We start from the raw sequence: 21485 nt of genomic DNA on the forward strand, positions 1-21485 counted from the left end.
CTAGGACCATGCCTCAGGACTACCTGGTATGATGACTCCTTGCTGTCCCCAGTCCACCTGGCCGTGCTGCTGCTCCAGTTTCAACTGTTCTGCCTGCGGCTATGGAACCCTGACCTGTTCACCGGACGTGCTTGTTGCACCCTCGACAACTACTATGATTATTATTATTTGACCATGCTGGTCATTTATGAACATTTTAACATTTTAACATCTTGACCATGTTCTGTTATAATATCCACCCTGCACAGCCAGAAGAGGACTGGCCACCCCTCATAGCCTAGTTCCTCTCTAGGTTTCTTCCCTAGGTTTTTGGCCTTTCTAGGGAGTTTTTCCTAGGGAGTTTTTCCTAGCCACCGTGCTTCTTTCACATGCTTTGCTTGCTGTTTGGGGTTTTAGGCTGGGTTTCTGTACAGCACTTTGAGAATATCAGCTGATGTACGAAGGGCTATATAAAAATAAATTTGATTTGATTTGATTGTAAGATAGTGACAGAGAGGACGAGAAGAGAGAGAGTGTGTTGGAGAGAGTATGGGAGAGAAATTGTGGAAGACAGAGTGACTGTAAGTGATGGGTGAGAGAGTGAGAGAGACAAACAGAAAGTGAGAGAGATGGGAGAGAGAAAGAGCACACAGCCAGGAGTTCTGGGGCAGGGAGGTGAACCGGGGTGGCCAAACAGAGAGAAAGTCAGTCTGGGGGAGGGAGAGAGGGAGGGAGGAAGGGAGGGAGGGAGGGAAAGAGGGAAGGAGGGAAGGAGGGAGTAGGCAAGGCAGAGAGGGGACCACAAACAGGCCTCTATTCAGTCACACTCACAGGGCTAAACTGACAGCAACCCACCCTGTTGGCAAATAGAAATGTACCATAATTTGATTATTCCTCATGACTCTAAGTCATATCCTGTTTATACTGAACCAGCTGCCTCAGAAACAGTAAGTCGACTGAGACTGATGGGAGGTGAAAGAAGGCTTGTGTTGCCTCTACCTAGAATGTTTGGGAGACCCTCCCATAATTAGAGGGATGTGATTGATCTTTGTCGTGTGTCAATCCTGTTAAACACTCTGACCTAAAAGACCATGCCAATAAACTATCCATTTGAACATTCATTTTTCACTGTTGAACATGCTCCGCACACAGAAAGTGAATGAAATCAAGAGAAAGTAACAAGTAAAGTATCTTTATTTGGCATCTGATGATATGTTTTGGAGCAAATGTTGAATACAGACATTGGAAGACAAACAGTTGATTTCAGGCACATTTGGGTACATTCTGTAGAGCTCCATAAGACTAGAGCCTCTACAGCTCTTGCTACTCATGATGTTCTCAGTGTGTGGTTTATTGGGCCTGTTCATGCACAGGGTCAGTCGCTCTCACACAACCCACTGGACACAGACGTCAGTTCAACATCTAGTTTTGACTGTCAATAACGTGAACTCAAAGTAAAATCAACAAACATGCTAACCATCTCATTGGATTTTGGATAAAAGTTAGGTGAAAAAAAGACAATTATACCCGAAATCCTTTACGTTGATCACTTTTTGCAAATCCAATCAGTTTTCCACGTTGATTCAATGTCATCACATAGAGCTTAGCAGTTAAAATGACATGGAAACAACGATGATTCAACCAGTTAGTGCCTAGTGGGAAACAGAAGAAAACAGGAGACGTGTTCAGGTAACTGATCCCGTGCTCCATTTCAGAACATTTTGCTCCTGTTTTGTGCCTACAGTACACAACCCTAAACAGATGGCAGGGTCGGGGGAGTTGCAGGAGTGCTCTACACCAGTGTTTCTCAACCTCTGGTCCGTGGACCGGCACCTTTCCCTGGGACGTTGCTGACAGGTCCCTCAGGAAGTTAGTTGACAAGGGTGTCGTAGTTTGCCAATCACTGGTAGTAAAAGGTTGCTAAACACTGCTCTACACCCCTTTGTCAAGTTGCTTCAGCTGCTTTGGAGACAATCCTCCCTCAGCAATGACAGGAGGCATTTAAGTTAATTTGATTTTATACACTAGACCTGGCATTGTGTTATTATCTTCTAAAAGCTCTTAATACTTTCAGCCCTGTAGGGGTACAGTAAAAAGCAATGGTGTGTGTAACTTTAAATGACACTCTTCTGTCATCAGAAGTTCCAGGTAGAGAATTTCTTTAAGCCTGTTCTTTGTGGAACCTCTCAGTCATCTCTTTGATTGGTATATGGTTTATGATTGCAGGTGAAGCTTTTGGCCAGCAAGACATATGACGGTGTGTTGAAGGAGGAGGCACAGCCTCCTGTAAACATAAACAATGAATGAAGCATCTATATCTTCATCAGATATAACAGCAGGTTATGCATACAATACAAAACTGAAGGACTACAAGAGATTAAAATGGCGATGGATCTGGAGTTTAAATCAATGTGTCCGCTGAGGTTTTTCTGTGAAACAAAACAGACAATGAAGAGAAACATTTGATCTGAAAGCTACTGCAGTTGTTAAAACTGGTCCCACGGAGTTGCTATGCACTGCACAGCCTTGTGTGAGACGACGAAAGTGTCAAACCGACCAATGACATTCATCCGTTTGGTCCTGCTTAGGCCAACAACATTGTTGACAAACCAAGGGGTCGATTCCGATTCAATTCCAATCCCCTCAGGAAATAAATACAGTGAATTTCAATGAATTCAATGAATTAACTGACGGAAATTGAAATGGAATTGACCCCAACCCTGTTGTTTTTCTATTCTACCGTGTCACTACTGAACCTGAGAGAGAAGTTGAGTCCTCTCTCTTATTTGAGAAGTTGAGTCCTCTTTCACTCTCTTATTTTAGGGCATGCTCAGTAGATTGCATGATGTTGCGTCTCCAGTGTGGCAGGCAGAGATTCTAGCATTGCTGTGTATTATTCACATCAGGCACTCTGTCTCCCTTCTGCTCTAAACAACTGATGTAGGTTTGAAATACAGACGGACACAGTAGCCTGCTGTGTCGGCTTCGCTAGCTTTCTCTTTATGACTTAGAGATTAAATAAATAATATCTCCCTTAGTATCCCCTCCCGTAGCCCTTTCCTTCAGTCAAATGACCTAGTGGCCTCATGGCTGGAATGTTATTCATATTTTTCATCATTTCATAATTAATTTGCATTATTTTGAACAAATCTGTTTTTTCTATGTCAAACGGTTTTGTTATATTTCAGTTTTCTGTAATGTATATAAAGTGTAATATTGGGATGCAAACTCAACATTTAATACATTTCAACTGTATATCTGACATGGTACAGGTGTCTTCTTTTTTAAGCCCATAACCATGTGTGTGAGGTGTATACTTTAGTTTTAAAGTAGATTTATGTGACCCTGATTTAGCCCACCGTTCACCCCAAAATCAAAACTCGTCAGACATTTTTATTCCTCAAAAGTGTTGATATGTGCAATTGAAGCGCAAAAGATTTCTCGGTTTGACACAACACCACTCTTGATGTATGAAGACATCTGACAAATATAGATATAGTTTTCCCCTTTAGCATCTACAATTTTCAAGATAGGTGACAATTTGGTGACTCATAAATGCTTGTTTGGTGGATACATGCACAAGATCTCATCCCCTTTACTTCACCTTGCTCATCATTACTACAACCGGACATGGCTAGGCTAACAGCGGTGAATTTCACCAAGCCTCTGCTTGGCTCATAGCAACGTGCCAAACCCACATTAAATACCGGCTGGTCCAGATTGGGTGTTTACCTCTGGGTGGTACAGTCTAACACACACTGTTTGGTTTGGCAAAGATCTAGAACAGACTAGAGAGTCTGATTGATGCATCATACATGTAGGGTGAAGTTTCCCCTAGGTACAGAGTTAGGATCAGCTTCCCCTCCACCAACCCTAATCTTAACCATTAGTGGAGGAAAAGCAAAACTGACCCAAGATCAGTGTCTAGCAGAAACTTCACCCTACACCGTGCCTCTATAATCCAGTCTAGTTGGCGACATGGACAAAGTATTTTAGCAACAACTCGCACCTTATCGACGGCATCCCAATCCACCAAAACTAAAAATTATATTAATAATAATAATAACAATAAAACTCCAAACAATAAACAATTCTTATATATAATTAAAACATGTCATTATTTTAGGACAAGAATGACAAAAACATACAATTACATAATGGCTTAATTTAAACTTTTTAAAAATAGTCAGAGAGTGACAAACTGAAAAGACAATGTTACTGCTCGAAGTTGATTTGGTCTTATGTACAAGGTGGGTACTTCAAACATTCAAACCTCTTTAGTAAGTTAGAAAATGCCTTCTGTGTTCTGTAAATGTTCTTATAAAATAATTATCTTCAAGAGATTTCCATTAATCTTCCCTGCTTAGTGACGTTTGCTGCTGGTTGATTCTCCTCGCCTTCTGATCGATCTGCGCTGTATTCTGTTACTGGGGGAGGGCACTGCTGTTGGCAAGAGAAACAAACATTACCTTCAATGATTCCAAAGTCATTTCATAGCATCAGACAAAATTGCAATAATGCAAAGCTTCACTGAAAAATACAGTGACATTTTCGTCAACCTACAAGGAACCTCGATTTCCACCTTTCTAACGATCATTTCAATAGCAGAGTTCTTAACGAGAATTGGAAGTGTGTCAATGTGGGACTAACCTACAGGTATGTTTATAGAGCGTTGAAAGAGCAAAAGAGCGTGTACTACTCACCGCCCATGCATTCCACCTGTGGCTTCTCCCACTGTCCGTCTGCCATGCAGCGCACCACAGGCAGGTGGCGCTGTAGGAGGCCTGGGTTACACTGGTAGCGGATGATGGACCCAACAGTATACTGCTCCCGCCTGCTGCCGAACATCTTGGCATTCTCCACCTTTGGCGGTGCGCCACAGTAGACTGGGGAACAGTGATCAGTAAATCAGTCAATCAACAAATCAATCAATCAACAAATCAATCAATCAACAAATTACAACTGATGATATTTATTGGTAGCAATTTATTTTGAAGGGTACCTGCCTAATGAGTTTATAAAACATGAATGAGTTGTAACACCAACACAGGTATAAGATAACCACACATAATGATGGCGAAGGTACAGTAAAATGAGTTTTTAAGAAAACAATTACCAGTGCCCATCCAGACTCTAGAACACAATTCTTGAACCCTGACCCCTGACCCATATGTACCTGGGCCAGTCTTGCAGGTGAAGGGCAGGTGGTAGTTGCAGGGAACGTCGTTCCATTGGCCGTTCTCGTGCCAGATCATCACCACACAGTCTTCTCCAGAGTTAAAGTAGTTATCCGGCTGGTTCGGCCGCCAGTTCTCAAATTGCTGAGGGCAGTGGAGAGCAACATTGGTAGGAAGTTACAAAGACCATTTATGTTTCTGTTGGTTTCTTGTTTTCAATGTAGAAAACCCAGAAATCAGGAGAGTAAGTAAGTAGGCTATAGCATGCAGATCAGAATCTACACGTACAGTATGAACAGTATATGAATCTACAGGTACAGTATGAACAGTGTATTAATGTACAGGTACAGTATGAACAGTGTATTAATGAACAGGTACAGTATGAACAGTGTATTAATGTACAGGTACAGTATGAACAGTGTATTAATGTACAGATACAGTATGAACAGTGTATTAATGTACAGGTACAGTACGAACAGTATTAATGTACAGGTACAGTATGAACAGTGTATGAATGTGGTAGGCTACAGTATGAACAGTGTATTAATGAACAGGTACAATATGAACAGTGTATGAATCTACAGGTACAGTATGAACAGTGTATGAATCTACAGGTACAGTATGAACAGTGTATGAATCTACAGGTACAGTATGAACAGTGTATTAATGTACAGGTACAGTATGAACAGTGTATGCATGTACAGGTACAGTATGAACAGTGTATGAATCTACAGGTACAGTATGAACAGTGTATGAATCTACAGGTACAGTATGAACAGTGTATTAATGTGCAGGTACAGTATGAACAGTGTATGCATGTACAGGTACAGTATGAACAGTGTATGAATCTACAGGTACAGTATGAACAGTGTATGCATGTACAGGTACAGTATGAACAGTGTATTAATGTACAGGTACAGTATGAACAGTGTATTAATGTACAGGTACAGTATGAACAGTGTATTAATGTACAGGTACAGTATGAACAGTGTATGAATGTGGTAAGCTACAGTATGAACAGTGTATTAATGTACAGGTACAGTATGAACAGTGTATTAATGAACAGGTACAGTATGAACAGTGTATGAATCTACACGTACAGTATGAACAGTGTATGAATCTACAGGTACAGTATGAACAGTGTATTAATGTACAGGTACAGTATGAACAGTGTATTCATGTGGTAGGCTACAGTAGGAACAGTGTATTAATGTACAGGTACAGTATGAACAGTGTATGAATGTGGTAGGCTACAGTAGGAACAGTGTATTAATGTACAGGTACAGTATGAACAGTGTATGAATGTGGTAGGCTACAGTATGAACAGTGTATTAATGTACAGGTACAGTATGAACAGTGTATGAATCTACAGGTACAATATGAACAGTGTATGAATCCACAGGTACAGTATGAACAGTGTATTAATGAACAGGTACAGTATGAACAGTGTATGAATCTACACGTACAGTATGAACAGTGTATTAATGTACAGGTACAGTATGAACAGTGTATGAATCTACAGGTACAATATGAACAGTGTATGAATCCACAGGTACAGTATGAACAGTGTATTAATGAACAGGTACAGTATGAACAGTGTATGAATCTACACGTACAGTATGAACAGTGTATTAATGTACAGGTACAGTATGAACAGTATTAATCTACACGTACAGTATGAACAGTGTATGAATCTACAGGTACAGTATGAACAGTGTATGAATCTACAGGTACAGTATGAACAGTGTATGAATCTACAGGTACAGTATGAACAGTGTATTCATGTGGTAGGCTACAGTAGGAACAGTGTATTAATGTACAGGTACAGTATGAACAGTGTATGCATGTACATGTACAGTATGAACAGTGTATTCATGTGGTAGGCTACAGTAGGAACAGTGTATTAATGTACAGGTACAGTATGAACAGTGTATGAATGTGGTAGGCTACAGTATGAACAGTGTATTAATGTACAGGTACAGTATGAACAGTGTATGAATCTACAGGTACAATATGAACAGTGTATGAATCTACAGGTACAGTATGAACAGTGTATTAATGTACAGGTACAGTATGAACAGTGTATTAATGTACAGGTACAGTATGAACAGTGTATTAATGTACAGGTACAGTATGAACAGTGTATGAATGCGGTAGGCTACAGTATGAACAGTGTATTACATTTACATTACATTTAAGTCATTTAGCAGACGCTCTTATCCAGAGCGACTTACAAAATGGTGCATTCACCTTATGATATCCAGTGGAACAACCACTTTACAATAGTGCATCTAAATCTTTTAAGGGGGGGGGTTAGAAGGATTACTTTATCCTATCCTAGGTATTCCTTAAAGAGGTGGGGTTTCAGGTGTCTCCGGAAGGTGGTGATTGACTCCGCTGTCCTGGCGTCGTGAGGGAGCTTGTTCCACCATTGGGGTGCCAGAGCAGCGAACAGTTTTGACTGGGCTGAGTGGGAACTGTGCTTCCTCAGAGGTAGGAGGGCCAGCAGGCCAGTGGTGGATGAACGCAGTGCCCTTGTTTGGGTGTAGGGCCTGATCAGAGCCTGAAGGTATGGAGGTGCCGTTCCCTTCACAGCTCCGTAGGCAATCACCATGGTCTTGTAGCGGATGCGAGCTTCAACTGGAAGCCAGTGGAGAGAGCGGAGGAGCGGGGTGACGTGAGAGAACTTGGGAAGGTTGAACACCAGACGGGCTGCGGCGTTCTGGATGAGTTGTAGGGGTTTAATGACACAGGCAGGGAGCCCAGCCAACAGCGAGTTGCAGTAATCCAGACGGGAGATGACAAGTGCCTGGATTAGGACCTGCGCCGCTTCCTGTGTGAGGCAGGGTCGTACTCTGCGAATGTTGTAGAGCATGAACCTACAGGATCGGGTCACCGCCTTGATGTTAGTGGAGAACGACAGGGTGTTGTCCAGGTACAGTACAGGTACATAATGTACAGGTACAGTATGAACAGTATTAATGTACAGGTACAGTATGAACAGTGTATGAATGTGGTAGGCTACAGTATGAACAGTGTATTAATGTACAGGTACAGTATGAACAGTGTATGAATGTGGTAGGCTACAGTATGAACAGTGTATTAATGAACAGGTACAATATGAACAGTGTATGAATCTACAGGTACAGTATGAACAGTGTATGCATGTACAGGTACAGTATGAACAGTGTATTAATGTACAGATACAGTATGAACAGTGTATTAATGTACAGGTACAGTATGAACAGTGTATTAATGTACAGGTACAGTATGAACAGTGTATGAATGTGGTAGGCTACTGTATGAACAGTGTATTAATGTACAGGTACAGTATGAACAGTGTATGAATGTGGTAGGCTACAGTATGAACAGTGTATTAATGAACAGGTACAATATGAACAGTGTATGAATCTACAGGTACAGTATGAACAGTGTATGAATCTACAGGTACAGTATGAACAGTGTATGAATCTACAGGTACAGTATGAACAGTGTATTAATGTACAGGTACAGTATGAACAGTGTATGCATGTACAGGTACAGTATGAACAGTGTATGAATCTACAGGTACAGTATGAACAGTGTATGAATCTACAGGTACAGTATGAACAGTGTATTAATGTACAGGTACAGTATGAACAGTGTATGCATGTACAGGTACAGTATGAACAGTGTATGAATCTACAGGTACAGTATGAACAGTGTATGCATGTACAGGTACAGTATGAACAGTGTATTAATGTACAGGTACAGTATGAACAGTGTATTAATGTACAGGTACAGTATGAACAGTGTATGAATGTGGTAAGCTACAGTATGAACAGTGTATTAATGTACAGGTACAGTATGAACAGTGTATTAATGTACAGGTACAGTATGAACAGTGTATGAATGTGGTAAGCTACAGTATGAACAGTGTATGAATGTGGTAGGCTACAGTATGAACAGTGTATTAATGTACAGGTACAGTATGAACAGTGTATTAATGTACAGGTACAGTATGAACAGTGTATGAATGTGGTAAGCTACAGTATGAACAGTGTATGAATGCGGTAGGCTACAGTAGGTGATCTGGTGGTCCCGGGAAAGGAAATGTTGGGAACCACTGGGGGAGAGCACTCTGAGTGGGGACTATGTTCTGAGCTAACCCACTTTCTCTGTACTGTGTCTGTCTGCCTGACTCACCAGTGGTGTGCCGTCTATCCAGCGGAAGTCATTCTCCACTGTCTTGTCATTGAGCCCAATCCACTGGTAGTCCTGGCCGTTGGCTGGAGGGGGGGAAAGAGTGAAGGGATATTCTCTCTCTCTCTCTCACATCACATCATATCACACACACACACACACACACACACACACACACACACACACACACACACACACACACACACACAGGCCTTTACTCACAGTTGACAAAGTGCTGTTCCTCTGGGGTGATGATGCTGACCAGGTGAGCGCTGAGGTCTCGGCAGCGCTGCTCGGCGTCCAGCCAGGTCTCTCTCTCGGGGAAGTGCAGGTAACAGTTGCCCTGAAACTTAGTCCACCCCTCCTCACAATCCTGCTCGTCTGTGTCGTCAACAGCAGGGGGCGATAATGAGACAGAGGCTACCACACCCCGGAGAAGCCCGGTTTATTACAGACACTCAAATACATTTACATTAGATAGGAGGGAATACTGATCAACACCACATATGACACCATAGAGGTTTTATGGAGGCTGTGATTGTTCTAGAAATGCTGCCATTTGTCTATGCTCCATTATTAGTCCAACTATAAACATTGATTTGTTTCAGTCCAACCTATGGTGTGATAAATATTACTGCACATTGGTGAAAATACTGCATTTTCCAGGACCTATTAACTATCAACTTGATTCACTGTTTGAGAACACTGGCAATACACATTTACTTTGGGCCACTTTGAGGTATATGACATTTTTTGGAATGGGTGAAACATCCATCAAGCATCCATTTAACCCTCAACTACAGGGTTTGGTGACCAAAACATTCTGCTTTAGCCAACGTGTTGTTGTTCTGCAAAACAAGCCAAAATGTACAGTTGTTAATGCAGAAAATGGTTCTTTCTATAATGCATTTGTGTTTTAAAAACTAAAGCACAAACAAAAAACACCTGGAAAATTAGCACACGGGGTCTCTTGGGTAGTCTTTAACTAAATAATAATTGGTTGTGATACTTTAAATATACAACAAATCATTTAAATAGTCAGTCTAGTGAGTATCTCCCAACAGTTAATGAGAGTTTCTGTAGTGAGTATCTCTCAACAGTTAATGAGAGTTTCTGTAGTGAGTATCTCTCAACAGTTAATGAGAGTTTCTGTAGTGAGTATCTCTCAACAGTTAATGAGAGTTTCTGTACTGAGTATCTCCCAACAGTTAATGAGAGTTTCTGTAGTGAGTATCTCCCAACAGTTAATGAGAGTTTCTGTACTGAGTATCTCCCAACAGTTAATGAGAGTTTCTGTAGTGAGTATCTCCCAACAGTTAATGAGAGTTTCTGTAGTGAGTATCTCCCAACAGTTAATGAGAGTTTCTGTAGTGAGTATCTCCCAACAGTTAATGAGAGTTTCTGTAGTGAGTATCTCTCAACAGTTAATGAGAGTTTCTGTAGTGAGTATCTCCCAACAGTTAATGAGAGTTTCTGTAGTGAGTATCTCCCAACAGTTAATGAGAGTTTCTGTAGTGAGTATCTCTCAACAGTTAAGTTTCCGTACACCTGCTTGCTAGGAGCAGCAACAGAACTACACACTAAGAAAAGAAGGTTCCTCAAGGGTTCTTTGGGAAGGGTGATGGTTCTATGTGGAAATGCATGAAATGAAATGAAATGTATGAAATGTATGAAAATGTATGCATTCACTACTGTAAGTCGCTCTGGATAAGAGTGTCTGCTAAATGACTAAAATGTAAAATAATGACTCAAAGAACTATTTGAGCCCTTCAGTTTTGTGATAATTAAAATGTATTCATTTGAATATTTTGGGGCGTGGCTTGCGCATAGCTTTCTGTACAACCGTGAGTGAGTGTCATTCCAGTTGATCTAATCTGTTGTGTTATGCTATTACATGTTAAATATGACTGTGGCCGGTGACAGTGTCTTGTAAAAGACTCATGTATGACCTCGTGTCAATTGAGAACATTTGACTACTTACTAAATCAGTGGTTGTCAATTCTCTCCTTAGTGACTCCCAGAGCTAGCACACCTAACTCAACGTGTCAGCTAAAACAATAATAACGCAGAAGGAATTCCAACAATATAATAAAACAACATGTATGGTTCTTCAAAAGGATCTACAAAGAACATTAACCATAGCGGAACCCTTTATTGGTGCTATATAGATCCTTTATAGAACCTTAGGAAAAGGTTTGTTATAGCACCATAAAGGTTCCATTTAGAACCTTATGAGCATGGTTCTTTATAGAACCTTCAAAAAAAGGTTATATATAGCACCATAAAGGGATCCACTGTGGTTACAAGCCAAAGAACCCTTATTTGGCATTATACAGAACCTCTTGTTTTGTGTGTAGACCTGGCTGAGAAAATCCACCCACCAGATATAAGCACAGTCCTGAGTAAAGGACAGGGAGCAGTATGATGACATTGCCCCTAGACTACGGATGGCCCATACCCCTTTAGACCCGTGGATCAGTCAGGGTCTTAACTTACTGTTGACACTTAGAATACACAAGATGCGCTTCCCGGGTGGCGCAGTGGTCTAAGGCACTGCATTGCAGTGCCACCAGAGATTCTGGGTTCGTCCCCAGGCTCTGTCGCGACCGGGAGGCCCATGGGGCGGTGCGGCCCAGCGTCATCCGGGCTAGGGAGGGTTTGGCTGGCAGGCGCACTAGCGACTCCTGTGGCGGGCCAGGCGCAGTGCACGCTGACCAGGTCGCCAGGTGTACGGTGTTTCCTCCGACACATTGGTGCGGCTGGCTTCCGGGTTGGATGTGCATTGTGTCAAGAAGCAGTGCGGCTTGGTTGGTTTGCGTTTCGGAGGACGCATGGCTCTCAACCTTCACCTCTCCCGAGTCCGTACGGGAGTTGCAGCGATGAGACAAGACTGTAACTACTACCAATTGGATACCACGAAATTGGGCAGAAAAAAAGTTTAAAAAAATAAATAAATAAATAGAATACACAAGGTGCAATTTCTACATGTTATGTTATGTCATTCACTGACAGTTACTCTATTAGCCCGTGTCAGCCAAACCATTTGTATTGGTAAATTAATCCAGCCAGCTGTCTAAACTTGTAGTAATCATAGTTGAATTACAGACTGAGGCTCCCCCATTGATTTTGTTAGTCACTCTCACTGAAATATCATATTGAAAACTGCAAACATTTTTCTCTACCCTATGGCAAAATGTGTACAATTGCAGGAAAGTTGCTGTAAAACTGCTAATTAGTCTCTCCGCCCTATGGCAAAAGGCGCAGAATTTCAGCAAACTTGCTTTAAAACTACAACATTTTCTATACACCCCATAGCAAAATGTGTAGAATTGTAGATTTTTTTTTTTAATGATCTCTGTCAAGAGGGGGGCCGCTAAAATGTTTTGCTCACAAGGATCTAATGTCAGTTTTGTGTTTTTACCCCTAATGATAAGGATTTGGCAAAAGGAACGCTGATCCTAGATCTGTGCCTACAATCAACTTATTCTGGGGGCAGACAGAAGAATTCACTGCCACACCTGGGTCACGTTCAGCATGCACAAAACAGGAGAAAACGTTTTTGAAATAGAGGAAGTATACCCAAACTTGGCCGATGATAAACCTAATTGGGGTTTTCCATTTAAAAACGTTTTCGGCCATTTGTCCTCCTGAACGCTGCCCTGCTATGATGAAAGCTGCCAGCGGTAACAGTTTCCTTTGCATCCTGTTGTTTCTGAGAGGTTGTTGTTTGTTAGTAAACATTAGCTGAAGCGGACCTCGTACCAATCTCGCAGCGGTCCCCTCCGTAGCTGGGCAGGCATAAGCATTTGTAAGAGTCTGCATTTTCCACACAGGTGGCTCCATTGGCACAAGGGTTGGAATGGCACACATCAACCTCTGCAAAAAGGGGGGGGTGAGACTGGTGCCTCAGGGGGTGAAGGGGTAGTTGCCTTGGCAGGGGGGGAAGCTGGGAAACAACATCTTGGAAGTCATGGAATCGGAACATTCTGAGATGCTGCAACATGGTGATTCAGACTCCAGCCTTACTGTCAGGTCATCATTGAAAGGAAGATTAATTATCATCTCAATGATGTTCACTCCTGTACATGTTAACCTTTCTTCAGACCACAACATTTTACTACTTTTTTCATAAATGTTGAACTTCTGATTCATACAGTTTAGAAGACAGATACTTTATCATATCAATGTATTCAGATCTGAAGTAACTTTAAGTCTGGATCAGCTACTTGTTGGGTGGCATACCCATAGAAATAGAATGACTAGATGAGAGTAATTCTAATTCTTTGGGAAGTCTTGTGTTCAGATTCATATAGGCAGAAGTTCCAAGTATGTACCCAGCATGTACCCAGTATGCACCAGGATGTTGGTAGGTGTACCAGGGGTTAGCAGGCATGCAGTAGGAAAGAGAATAGAACCAGCAGGCAAATCTGTCTGAAATGGCATCATAATGACGTCCAACCAGTTTTGCCAGTTGGGTAAGCTTACTGTAGCCTAGGCAACAGCAGAACAAAAACAACACAGGATGGAGTGAATCATGATAAAGGAGTATGGTGGAGAAATCCTGAGACCTTGAGGCAAGGACACGATACACACATACACGCCAAAGACCCCGCGACTGTCTGACAAACACGAATGAGAGACCCAAAACCAGGTGCAGGTAAAACAGGACAAAACATCACACTACAACACAAAGCATACAGTACATCAAGTCAGGAAAAAGTGGGAACGAAATACATTGTTAGTGTTAGTGAATCACATATAAAAATATAGAAAATACAGCCTACAGAATATTGCTAAATGTCTGAATATGTACAGTATCAGATAGTAGCATCGGGACAGAGGGTTGCAAAATTCCAGGAACTTTCAATAAATTCCCTAGTTTCCCAGAAATCCTGGTCGGAGGATTCCGGATTTCCTGCTGATTCTGGGAAACCTCCAAACAGGATTTCAGAAAAACCATTCCCTGAATTTCGCAACCCTAATCATGACAGAGCGACCGATGTCCAGGCATACAGTAGAGAGATGAGAAAAGCATCGTTAGAAACTTTCTTTACTAAGGTGTGTTACTTTCCAGTAAAACATTTACAAAACTTCTGAGGACGTCAGAATGGATCAGAAAGAGAGATGTGCAGAGAGTTAGGAACGAAGACCTTGCTAGGAACGAAGGAATCTTATGAGAGATAATGAGAGATAATGATACCCCTGCATCAGGACTCACCATACTGGCACCCTTCTCCCACTTTCCCGGGCGGACACTGGCACAGCCCAACACCATCCTCCACTGAGCATGACCCAGCACCACACGGGTTAGGGTCACATGGGTTAGGGATACCTAAGCATGAATACAATTAGGATGAATACAATACAGTGTGTACCTTAGCACCAAAATGGCACCATACTCCCTATTTAGTGCACTATATAGGGAATAGGGTGACATTTCTGATTGGCCCGTTCAATAAAAACACCATGCCACTTTACATCATTTAAATAAGTCTGTTGGCTCTACAGCTTAACAGCCAAACAAACGTTATTTTAACTGTCCATAGCAATGAACATGGAGTCGACTGAAAGTGTGCTGACTCACCCTCCTCTGAGGATGGCTCCTCCATGACGGCAGGGGTCTGCAGGGAGATGGCTGGGGCAGCCAATCCGGCGGGAGCAAGGTTGGGGGCAAAGGTCACGTAAAACTCGCTGGTGGTCTCCCCCAGCTCAGCCCCGCCAGCCATGGCCTCCTCTGGCCCCTCTGTGCCCTCCATAAGCTCCCTATTGCTGGGCGGAGAGGACAGCACCACAGGGAGCAGATCTCCAGAGTGTGCCCCAGATGAGACACCGCTGGCCTGGGTTGGGTGGTCAGCACCACTCCCTGTGTGGGACCCGCTTCCCTGCCCACTGAACTGCACTGGCCCAGCCCCCAGCTCCATGGAAACCGTGGTCGCCTTGGAAACCTCTGTCATGAAGTCATTAGTCAGGAAGGTGACAGCGCTGTCCTCCTCATCGCTGGTGGAGGATCTGGAGATTCCAGACATGTCTCCGGATGGGAAGCCCGACGTTCCGAACCCTGATGTGTATCCACCTCTTCCGGCTCCGGAGCCGTAGTGGAGAGACCCCGAGGCCTCCTGTTCCCCTGAGGCTGACCCCGTGAGGTCAGTAAACCCTGACCCCAAGAAGGTCACACCCGGGAAGAACCCTGAGCCACTGCTGCCCGAGGCTGAACCGCTGATATCACCGCTTCCGGAGCCGTAGTGGAGAGACCCCGAGGCCTCCTGTTCCCCTGAGGCTGACCCCGTGAGGTCGGTAAACCCTGACCCCAAGAAGGTCACACCCGGGAAGAACCCTGAGCCGCTGCTGCCCGAGGCTGAACCGCTGATATCACCACTTCCGGAGCCGTAGTGGAGAGACCCCAAGGCCTCCTGTTCCCCTGAGGCTGACCCCGTGAGGTCGGAAAAACCTGACCCCAAGAAGGTCACACCCGGGAAGAACCCTGAGCCACTGCTGCCCGAGGCTGAACCGCTGATATCACCACTTCCGGAGCCGTAGTGGAGAGACCCCGAGGCCTCCTGTTCCCCTGAGGCTGACCCTGTAAGGTCGGTAAACCCTGACCCCGAGAAGGTCACATCTGGGAAGAAACCTGAGCCGCTGCTGCCAGATCCGTAGCCACTGAATTCCAGGCCCCCTCCACCCAGCTCCTTCTCTTTGTGTGTGTGAGAGGTGGAAACCTCCATCAGTTTCCCATCGATCAGCAGGACCTGAGTGTCTCCGGTTCCCGGCTCTCCCGAATGACCACTGGAGCCTCCTGAGGGAAAGAATCCTGAGGGAAATCCGGAAAACTCCTCACTGGAACTAGAGCTGGAGCCGGACGACATTCCAGACAAATCCCCACTTTCCCCAGAGCTGCTGGAGCTGTCAGACGAAGAGCCGCTCTCCTCAGAACTGACACCGGAGCCACTTCCCGAACCCGACAGGAACCCACTGCCACTGAACATTCCCAATCCCATTTCTGAGGGGAAGGTGAGGATTCCAGTGATTCCTTCTCCAGCCTCCTGAGGACCCCCAGAGCCAAAACCGGATAAAACGTTGCTACTCCCTGAAGAGAAGGTGACCGTTATTCCCGATCCGTCTCCACTCAGCCCCGAGCCGGAAGCATCTTCACTACTCAGACCAGACGATCCGCTGGGAATCTCTGCGCTTCCGCTGCCTGAAAGATCACCTGACCCGGACAGATCCCCGGAATGAGGCAGTTCACCAGAGTGATCACCAGAGAGATCTCTAGAGGATCCACTCGCCCCAGAGGCCCCGGAACCAGAACCTGAAGACTCCACAGAGATGGGAGGAGTGATGGAAGGCAGGACTGTGGAGAGAGAGTGAAAGTCAGAGAGAGAGAAAGAGGGAGAGAGACACAGAGAGCGAGAGAGAAAGAAAGTAAAGTGATTTACATATTTCAGTAATGTATATACAGTGTACATACATACATACATATATACATATATATATATATATAGTGTAGAATTCCATAAAATGCTTATTACTGTAAAGGCAAGTGAAGACTATGGCTCTTACCAGGCCTCAGCAAATCAGTGATGGATGTGAGGTTAACCAAAGCCTCTTCTATCTCTGTGATGTTCAATCCAGTTTCATTGGCGAGAAGCAAGATGTCCACTACAGGAAACAAAAATATTTGAGTGAGTGAGTGAGTGAGTGAGTGAGTGAGTGAGTGAGTGAGTGAGTGAGTGAGTGAGTGAGTGAGTGAGTGAGTGAGTGAGTGAGTGAGTGAGTGAGTGAAGGTGAGTGAGTGAACATGCAAGCGAACAAGTGAGTGAGAGTGAATGATAATGCGAGCGAGTGAAGACTGAGTGAGAGGGTGAGAGGGAGAGTGAGTGAAGGAGTGAGTGAGAGAGTGGGTGAGTGGGTTGGTGGGTGAGTGAGAGAGTGGGTGAGTGAGTGAGTGAGTGGGTGTGTGAGTGGGTGGGTGTGTGAGTAGGTGGGTGGGTGGGTGATTGAGAGAGTGGGTGAGTAGGTGGGTGGGTGATTGAGAGAGTGGGTTAGTGGGTGGGTGAGTGGGTGAGTAGGTGGGTGGGTGATTGAGAGAGTGGGTGAGTGGGTGGGTGATTGAGAGAGTGGGTGAGTGGGTGGGTGAGTAGGTGGGTGAGTAGGTGGGTGTTTGAGAGAGTGGGTGGGTGGGTGGGTGGGTGGGTGGGTGAGTAGGTGGGTGATTGAGAGAGTGGGTGGGTGAGTGGGTGGGTGAATGGGTGGGTGGGTGAGTGGGTGAGTAGGTGGGTGATTGAGAGAGTGGGTGGGTGAGTGGGTGGGTGAGTGGGTGAGTAGGTGGGTGGGTGAGTAGGTGGGTGGGTGAGTGGGTGAGTGGGTGGGTGGGTGGGTGGGTGGGTGGGTGAGTGGGTGGGTGATTGAGAGATGACACATTATTCTATTACATTCCTGTGTCTATCCAAGACCAACGTCCAGATTTGATTGCGTTTTAGCCTGAATATTTTTTTGATGTTGAAATAAAGTGGAAACAACATGACTTATGATTCAACACATTTCAGTCCAAACCTTTGAAGCAGTAGGCGTCATATCTGGAATACAGGTCTGGGTATCCCGTCTGGTTGTTGTGGGTGTATACTGTGTACACCCCTGCCTTCCCTGCACCACACGCCGCACGGGGGTTGGTGATGGGGTACCGGACACTCCGGTCGATTAGCCAACCTGCGCGGCACTTATCCAAGCCTTGTCTCCAGGCGGTGTAGAGCTGCCCAGTAGAGGCCAGGGTAGCGTTCAGCTCCTGACAGTGAGCCAGAGCACCGTCATAGGTGAAGCCCTCACTGGAGCCAGCATGGAACACATCACCTAGAGAAGGGAGGACAGTCAGGTTAACGGATCAGAGGATGGTGAGAAGAGAAGATAAGAGGACAGTCAGGTCAACGGATCAGAGGATGGTGAGAAGAGAAGATAAGAGGACAGTCAGGTTAACGGATCAGAGGATGGTGAGAAGAGAAGATAAGAGGACAGTCAGGTTAACGGATCAGAGGATGGTGAGAAGAGAAGATAAGAGGACAGTCAGGTTAACGGATCAGAGGATGGTGAGAAGAGAAGATAAGAGGACAGTCAGGTTAACGGATCAGAGGATGGTGAGAAGATAAGAGGACAGTCAGGTTAACGGATCAGAGGATGGTGAGAAGATAAGAGGACAGTCAGGTTAACGGATCAGAGGATGGTGAGAAGAGAAGATAAGAGGACAGTCAGGTTAACGGATCAGAGGATGGTGAGAAGAGAAGATAAGAGGACAGTCAGGTTAACGGATCAGAGGATGGTGAGAAGAGAAGATAAGAGGACAGTCAGGTTAACGGATCAGAGGATGGTGAGAAGAGAAGATAAGAGGACAGTCAGGTTAACGGATCAGAGGATGGTGAGAAGAGAAGAGAAGAGGACAGTCAGGTTAAGAGATGAGAGGATGGTGACAAGAAGAGAAGATAAGAGGACAGTCAGGTTAACAGATGAGAGGATGGTGAGAAGAGAAGATAAGAGGACAGTCAGGTTAAGAGATGAGAGGATGGTGACAAGAGAAGAGAAGATAAGAGGACAGTCAGGTTAAGAGATGAGAGGATGGTGACAAGAGAAGAGACGATAAGAGGACAGTCAGGTTAAGAGATGAGAGGATGGTGAGAAGAGAAGATAAGAGGACAGTCAGGTTAACGGATCAGAGGATGGTGAGAAGATAAGAGACGATAAGAGGACAGTCAGGTTAAGAGATGAGAGGATGGTGACAAGAGAAGAGAAGATAAGAGGACAGTCAGGTTAAGGGATCAGAGGATGGTGACAAGAGAAGAGAAGATAAGAGGACAGTCAGGTTAAGAGATGAGAGGATGGTGACAAGAGAAGAGAAGATAAGAGGACAGTCAGGTTAAGGGATCAGAGGATGGTGACAAGAGAAGAGAAGATAAGAGGACAGTCAGGTTAAGAGATGAGAGGATGGTGACAAGAGAAGAGAAGATAAGAGGACAGTCAGGTTAAGAGATGAGAGGATGGTGACAAGAGAAGAGACGATAAGAGGACAGTCAGGTTAAGAGATGAGAGGATGGTGACAAGAGAAGAGAAGATAAGAGGACAGTCAGGTTAAGGGATCAGAGGATGGTGACAAGAGAAGAGAAGAGAGGACATGGACAGTCGAGTCAGTGCTCAAAACAACTCCCACAGCGATGTGGTCTGTGATAAGCCAAACCTATTTTTCAATTGCCATTCATTTCCCACATAGTTAAGACAGTGTATATATAATAAACTAGCCCAACCTCTTGACTTATCTTTAAAGACTACTACTGCAATAAACAGACAAGAAATAGACAAGGTATGACAACATCTCTGGGTTACAAAGTGATTCAAGAGCAATTTGAGTGAACAAAACCTAGTGTGTTTTCTCACCCCTGAGTCTGTCCACGTAGCAGTACACATCGTAGTTTTCATCAGCGGGCCTCAGTCCATAGGACCTCACTCCTGGTAAAGTCTCCAGATCCCCAGAGCACTTTTCCAGAGGAGACACGATGGGATACCTGGGCATGAAAACAACCTTTATTCACGGCCATGATTGGGACTATAATGAAGAAGAAGATGGTTGTACTGATGGTAAGGAACAGTGACAAGGACTTGAAACAAGTACAGTGTGTGTGTGTGTGTGTGTGTGTGTGTGTGTGTGTGTGTGTGTGTGTGTGTGTGTGTGTGTGTGTGTGTGTGTGTGTGTGTGTGTGTGTGTGTGTGTGTGTGTGTGTGTGTGTGTATACATGTATTAATCTGTCTGTACTTGTATCTTTAAATATGTTTGTGTGCCCATGTATACAGACAAGTGTGTGTGTGTCTTCCCTCCTACCTGACGGTCTGATCCAGAAGCCAGCCTGCATCACACTGGTGGTAGCCAGCCTCGTAGGCAGCCTGGAGCTGCTCTGGGGTGGCGATGGAGGCTCCAACACTCTGACAGGCCAGCTGGGCCTCCGCGAAGGTGAAGGCGTAGCGGCTAGGCCCAGCACGGTAGTGGAACACCACACCTACAGATGGAGGGGTAATGATGCTGATATAATGTGGTTGATCTCATGCACCAAACACATTAATCACCCAACTGTGTTTTTATTCACAGTTTGTAATCATTCAGATTTTTTTAACAATTATTTGGTGTCTTTTTCAGAGTGTGCTGTAAAAACGACATTGCAAATATTCTCTCACAGTCAACCAATAAAGCTGGCAAGTCTCCTCAGCAATGACTGCAATTCTTCTCTTTCCATTTCAACACGCAAACTCTCAGTAGTATTGAAAGTAGGGCTTGTACACTCAGTTGTTCCAGAAACAACTTTTCCAACACAGCGTCCCATGAAAAGTGACTACGTATACTATTTACAGTGAAACCCAGCAGATATCCAGTCACTGACCTGTAGCAGAAAATAAATATTCTGATGCGCTCACTTCGCTGATCTCACTCCCCACATCCGGCCTGGCCGTTACTCTCCCCACCACATCCACAACCAACTCTGTCACACTGGGCGGCTGTGGGAGTGGAAGCTCGGTGACACTGGGCGGCTGTGGCAGGGGCAGCTCAGTGACACTGGGCGGCTGTGGCAGGGGCAGCTCGGTGACACTGGGCGGCTGTGGCAGGGGCAGCTCGGTGACACTGGGTGGCTGTGGCAGGGGCAACTCAGTGCCGAAGGTGAAGTCCACGCTAGTGGGTTTCTGGGTGACCAGGTCCTCGCCCAGCGCCTCGCTCTCTGTGGTCATCTTCCCGAAGAACACCTCGGGAGGACCCTGGGTCACCGTGGCAATGCTCAGGACGCTGCTGCCCGCCTCGGTGGGCACCGCCAGGCCTGAGCCCTCCTCATCCGTTTCTAGAGGAGACCGAAGAAAGGGTTCATGCTCGTGATCGCTAAACTGTTGGGAACGGTTTCCAAACGGAAACGTGTGGTGAGAATGGTTGTTAACTGTTTCACTTAACACTGTTGTGATCCTGAACAAATTCAGCCATTTGACAAATTTGAAATAATAAAACGCTTACAAATATGACACAAATATGACACTAAAACGCAGACACACACTTAGAAATATGACACTAAAATGGGCACACACACACACGCTTACAAATATGACACTAAAACACTTACCAATATGAAACATTAA

General features: G+C 44.7%; 1 protein-coding gene across 6 annotated transcripts in view; it reads right to left on the minus strand.

Moving 5' to 3' along the window:
- Positions 1 to 1155: 1155 nt before the first annotated feature.
- The window catches only part of LOC106587597 (aggrecan core protein), a 37049-nt gene continuing 16719 nt past the window's right edge, over positions 1156 to 21485 (minus strand). For 2 of the 6 annotated variants that reach the window (XM_045708999.1, XM_045709000.1), the window contains 13 exons: positions 20747 to 21196; positions 20194 to 20368; positions 19752 to 19879; positions 17889 to 18182; positions 16896 to 16994; positions 14923 to 16686; positions 14557 to 14670; positions 13101 to 13214; positions 9561 to 9758; positions 9342 to 9424; positions 5156 to 5300; positions 4683 to 4865; positions 1156 to 4422 (listed from right to left, as the gene is read on the minus strand). In XM_045708999.1, the coding sequence (XP_045564955.1) occupies positions 4343 to 4422; positions 4683 to 4865; positions 5156 to 5300; positions 9342 to 9424; positions 9561 to 9758; positions 13101 to 13214; positions 14557 to 14670; positions 14923 to 16686; positions 16896 to 16994; positions 17889 to 18182; positions 19752 to 19879; positions 20194 to 20368; positions 20747 to 21196 (3827 nt within the window). In that variant the 3' untranslated portion in view covers positions 1156 to 4342. The remainder of the gene's footprint in view (positions 4423 to 4682; positions 4866 to 5155; positions 5301 to 9341; positions 9425 to 9560; positions 9759 to 13100; positions 13215 to 14556; positions 14671 to 14922; positions 16687 to 16895; positions 16995 to 17888; positions 18183 to 19751; positions 19880 to 20193; positions 20369 to 20746; positions 21197 to 21485) is intronic. The other 4 variants (XM_045709002.1, XM_045709001.1, XM_045709004.1 and 1 more) reach the window with 4 other exon arrangements.

The sequence above is a fragment of the Salmo salar genome, chromosome ssa26 (assembly GCF_905237065.1).
Source record: "Salmo salar chromosome ssa26, Ssal_v3.1, whole genome shotgun sequence".
Lineage (NCBI taxonomy): Eukaryota > Metazoa > Chordata > Actinopteri > Salmoniformes > Salmonidae > Salmo > Salmo salar.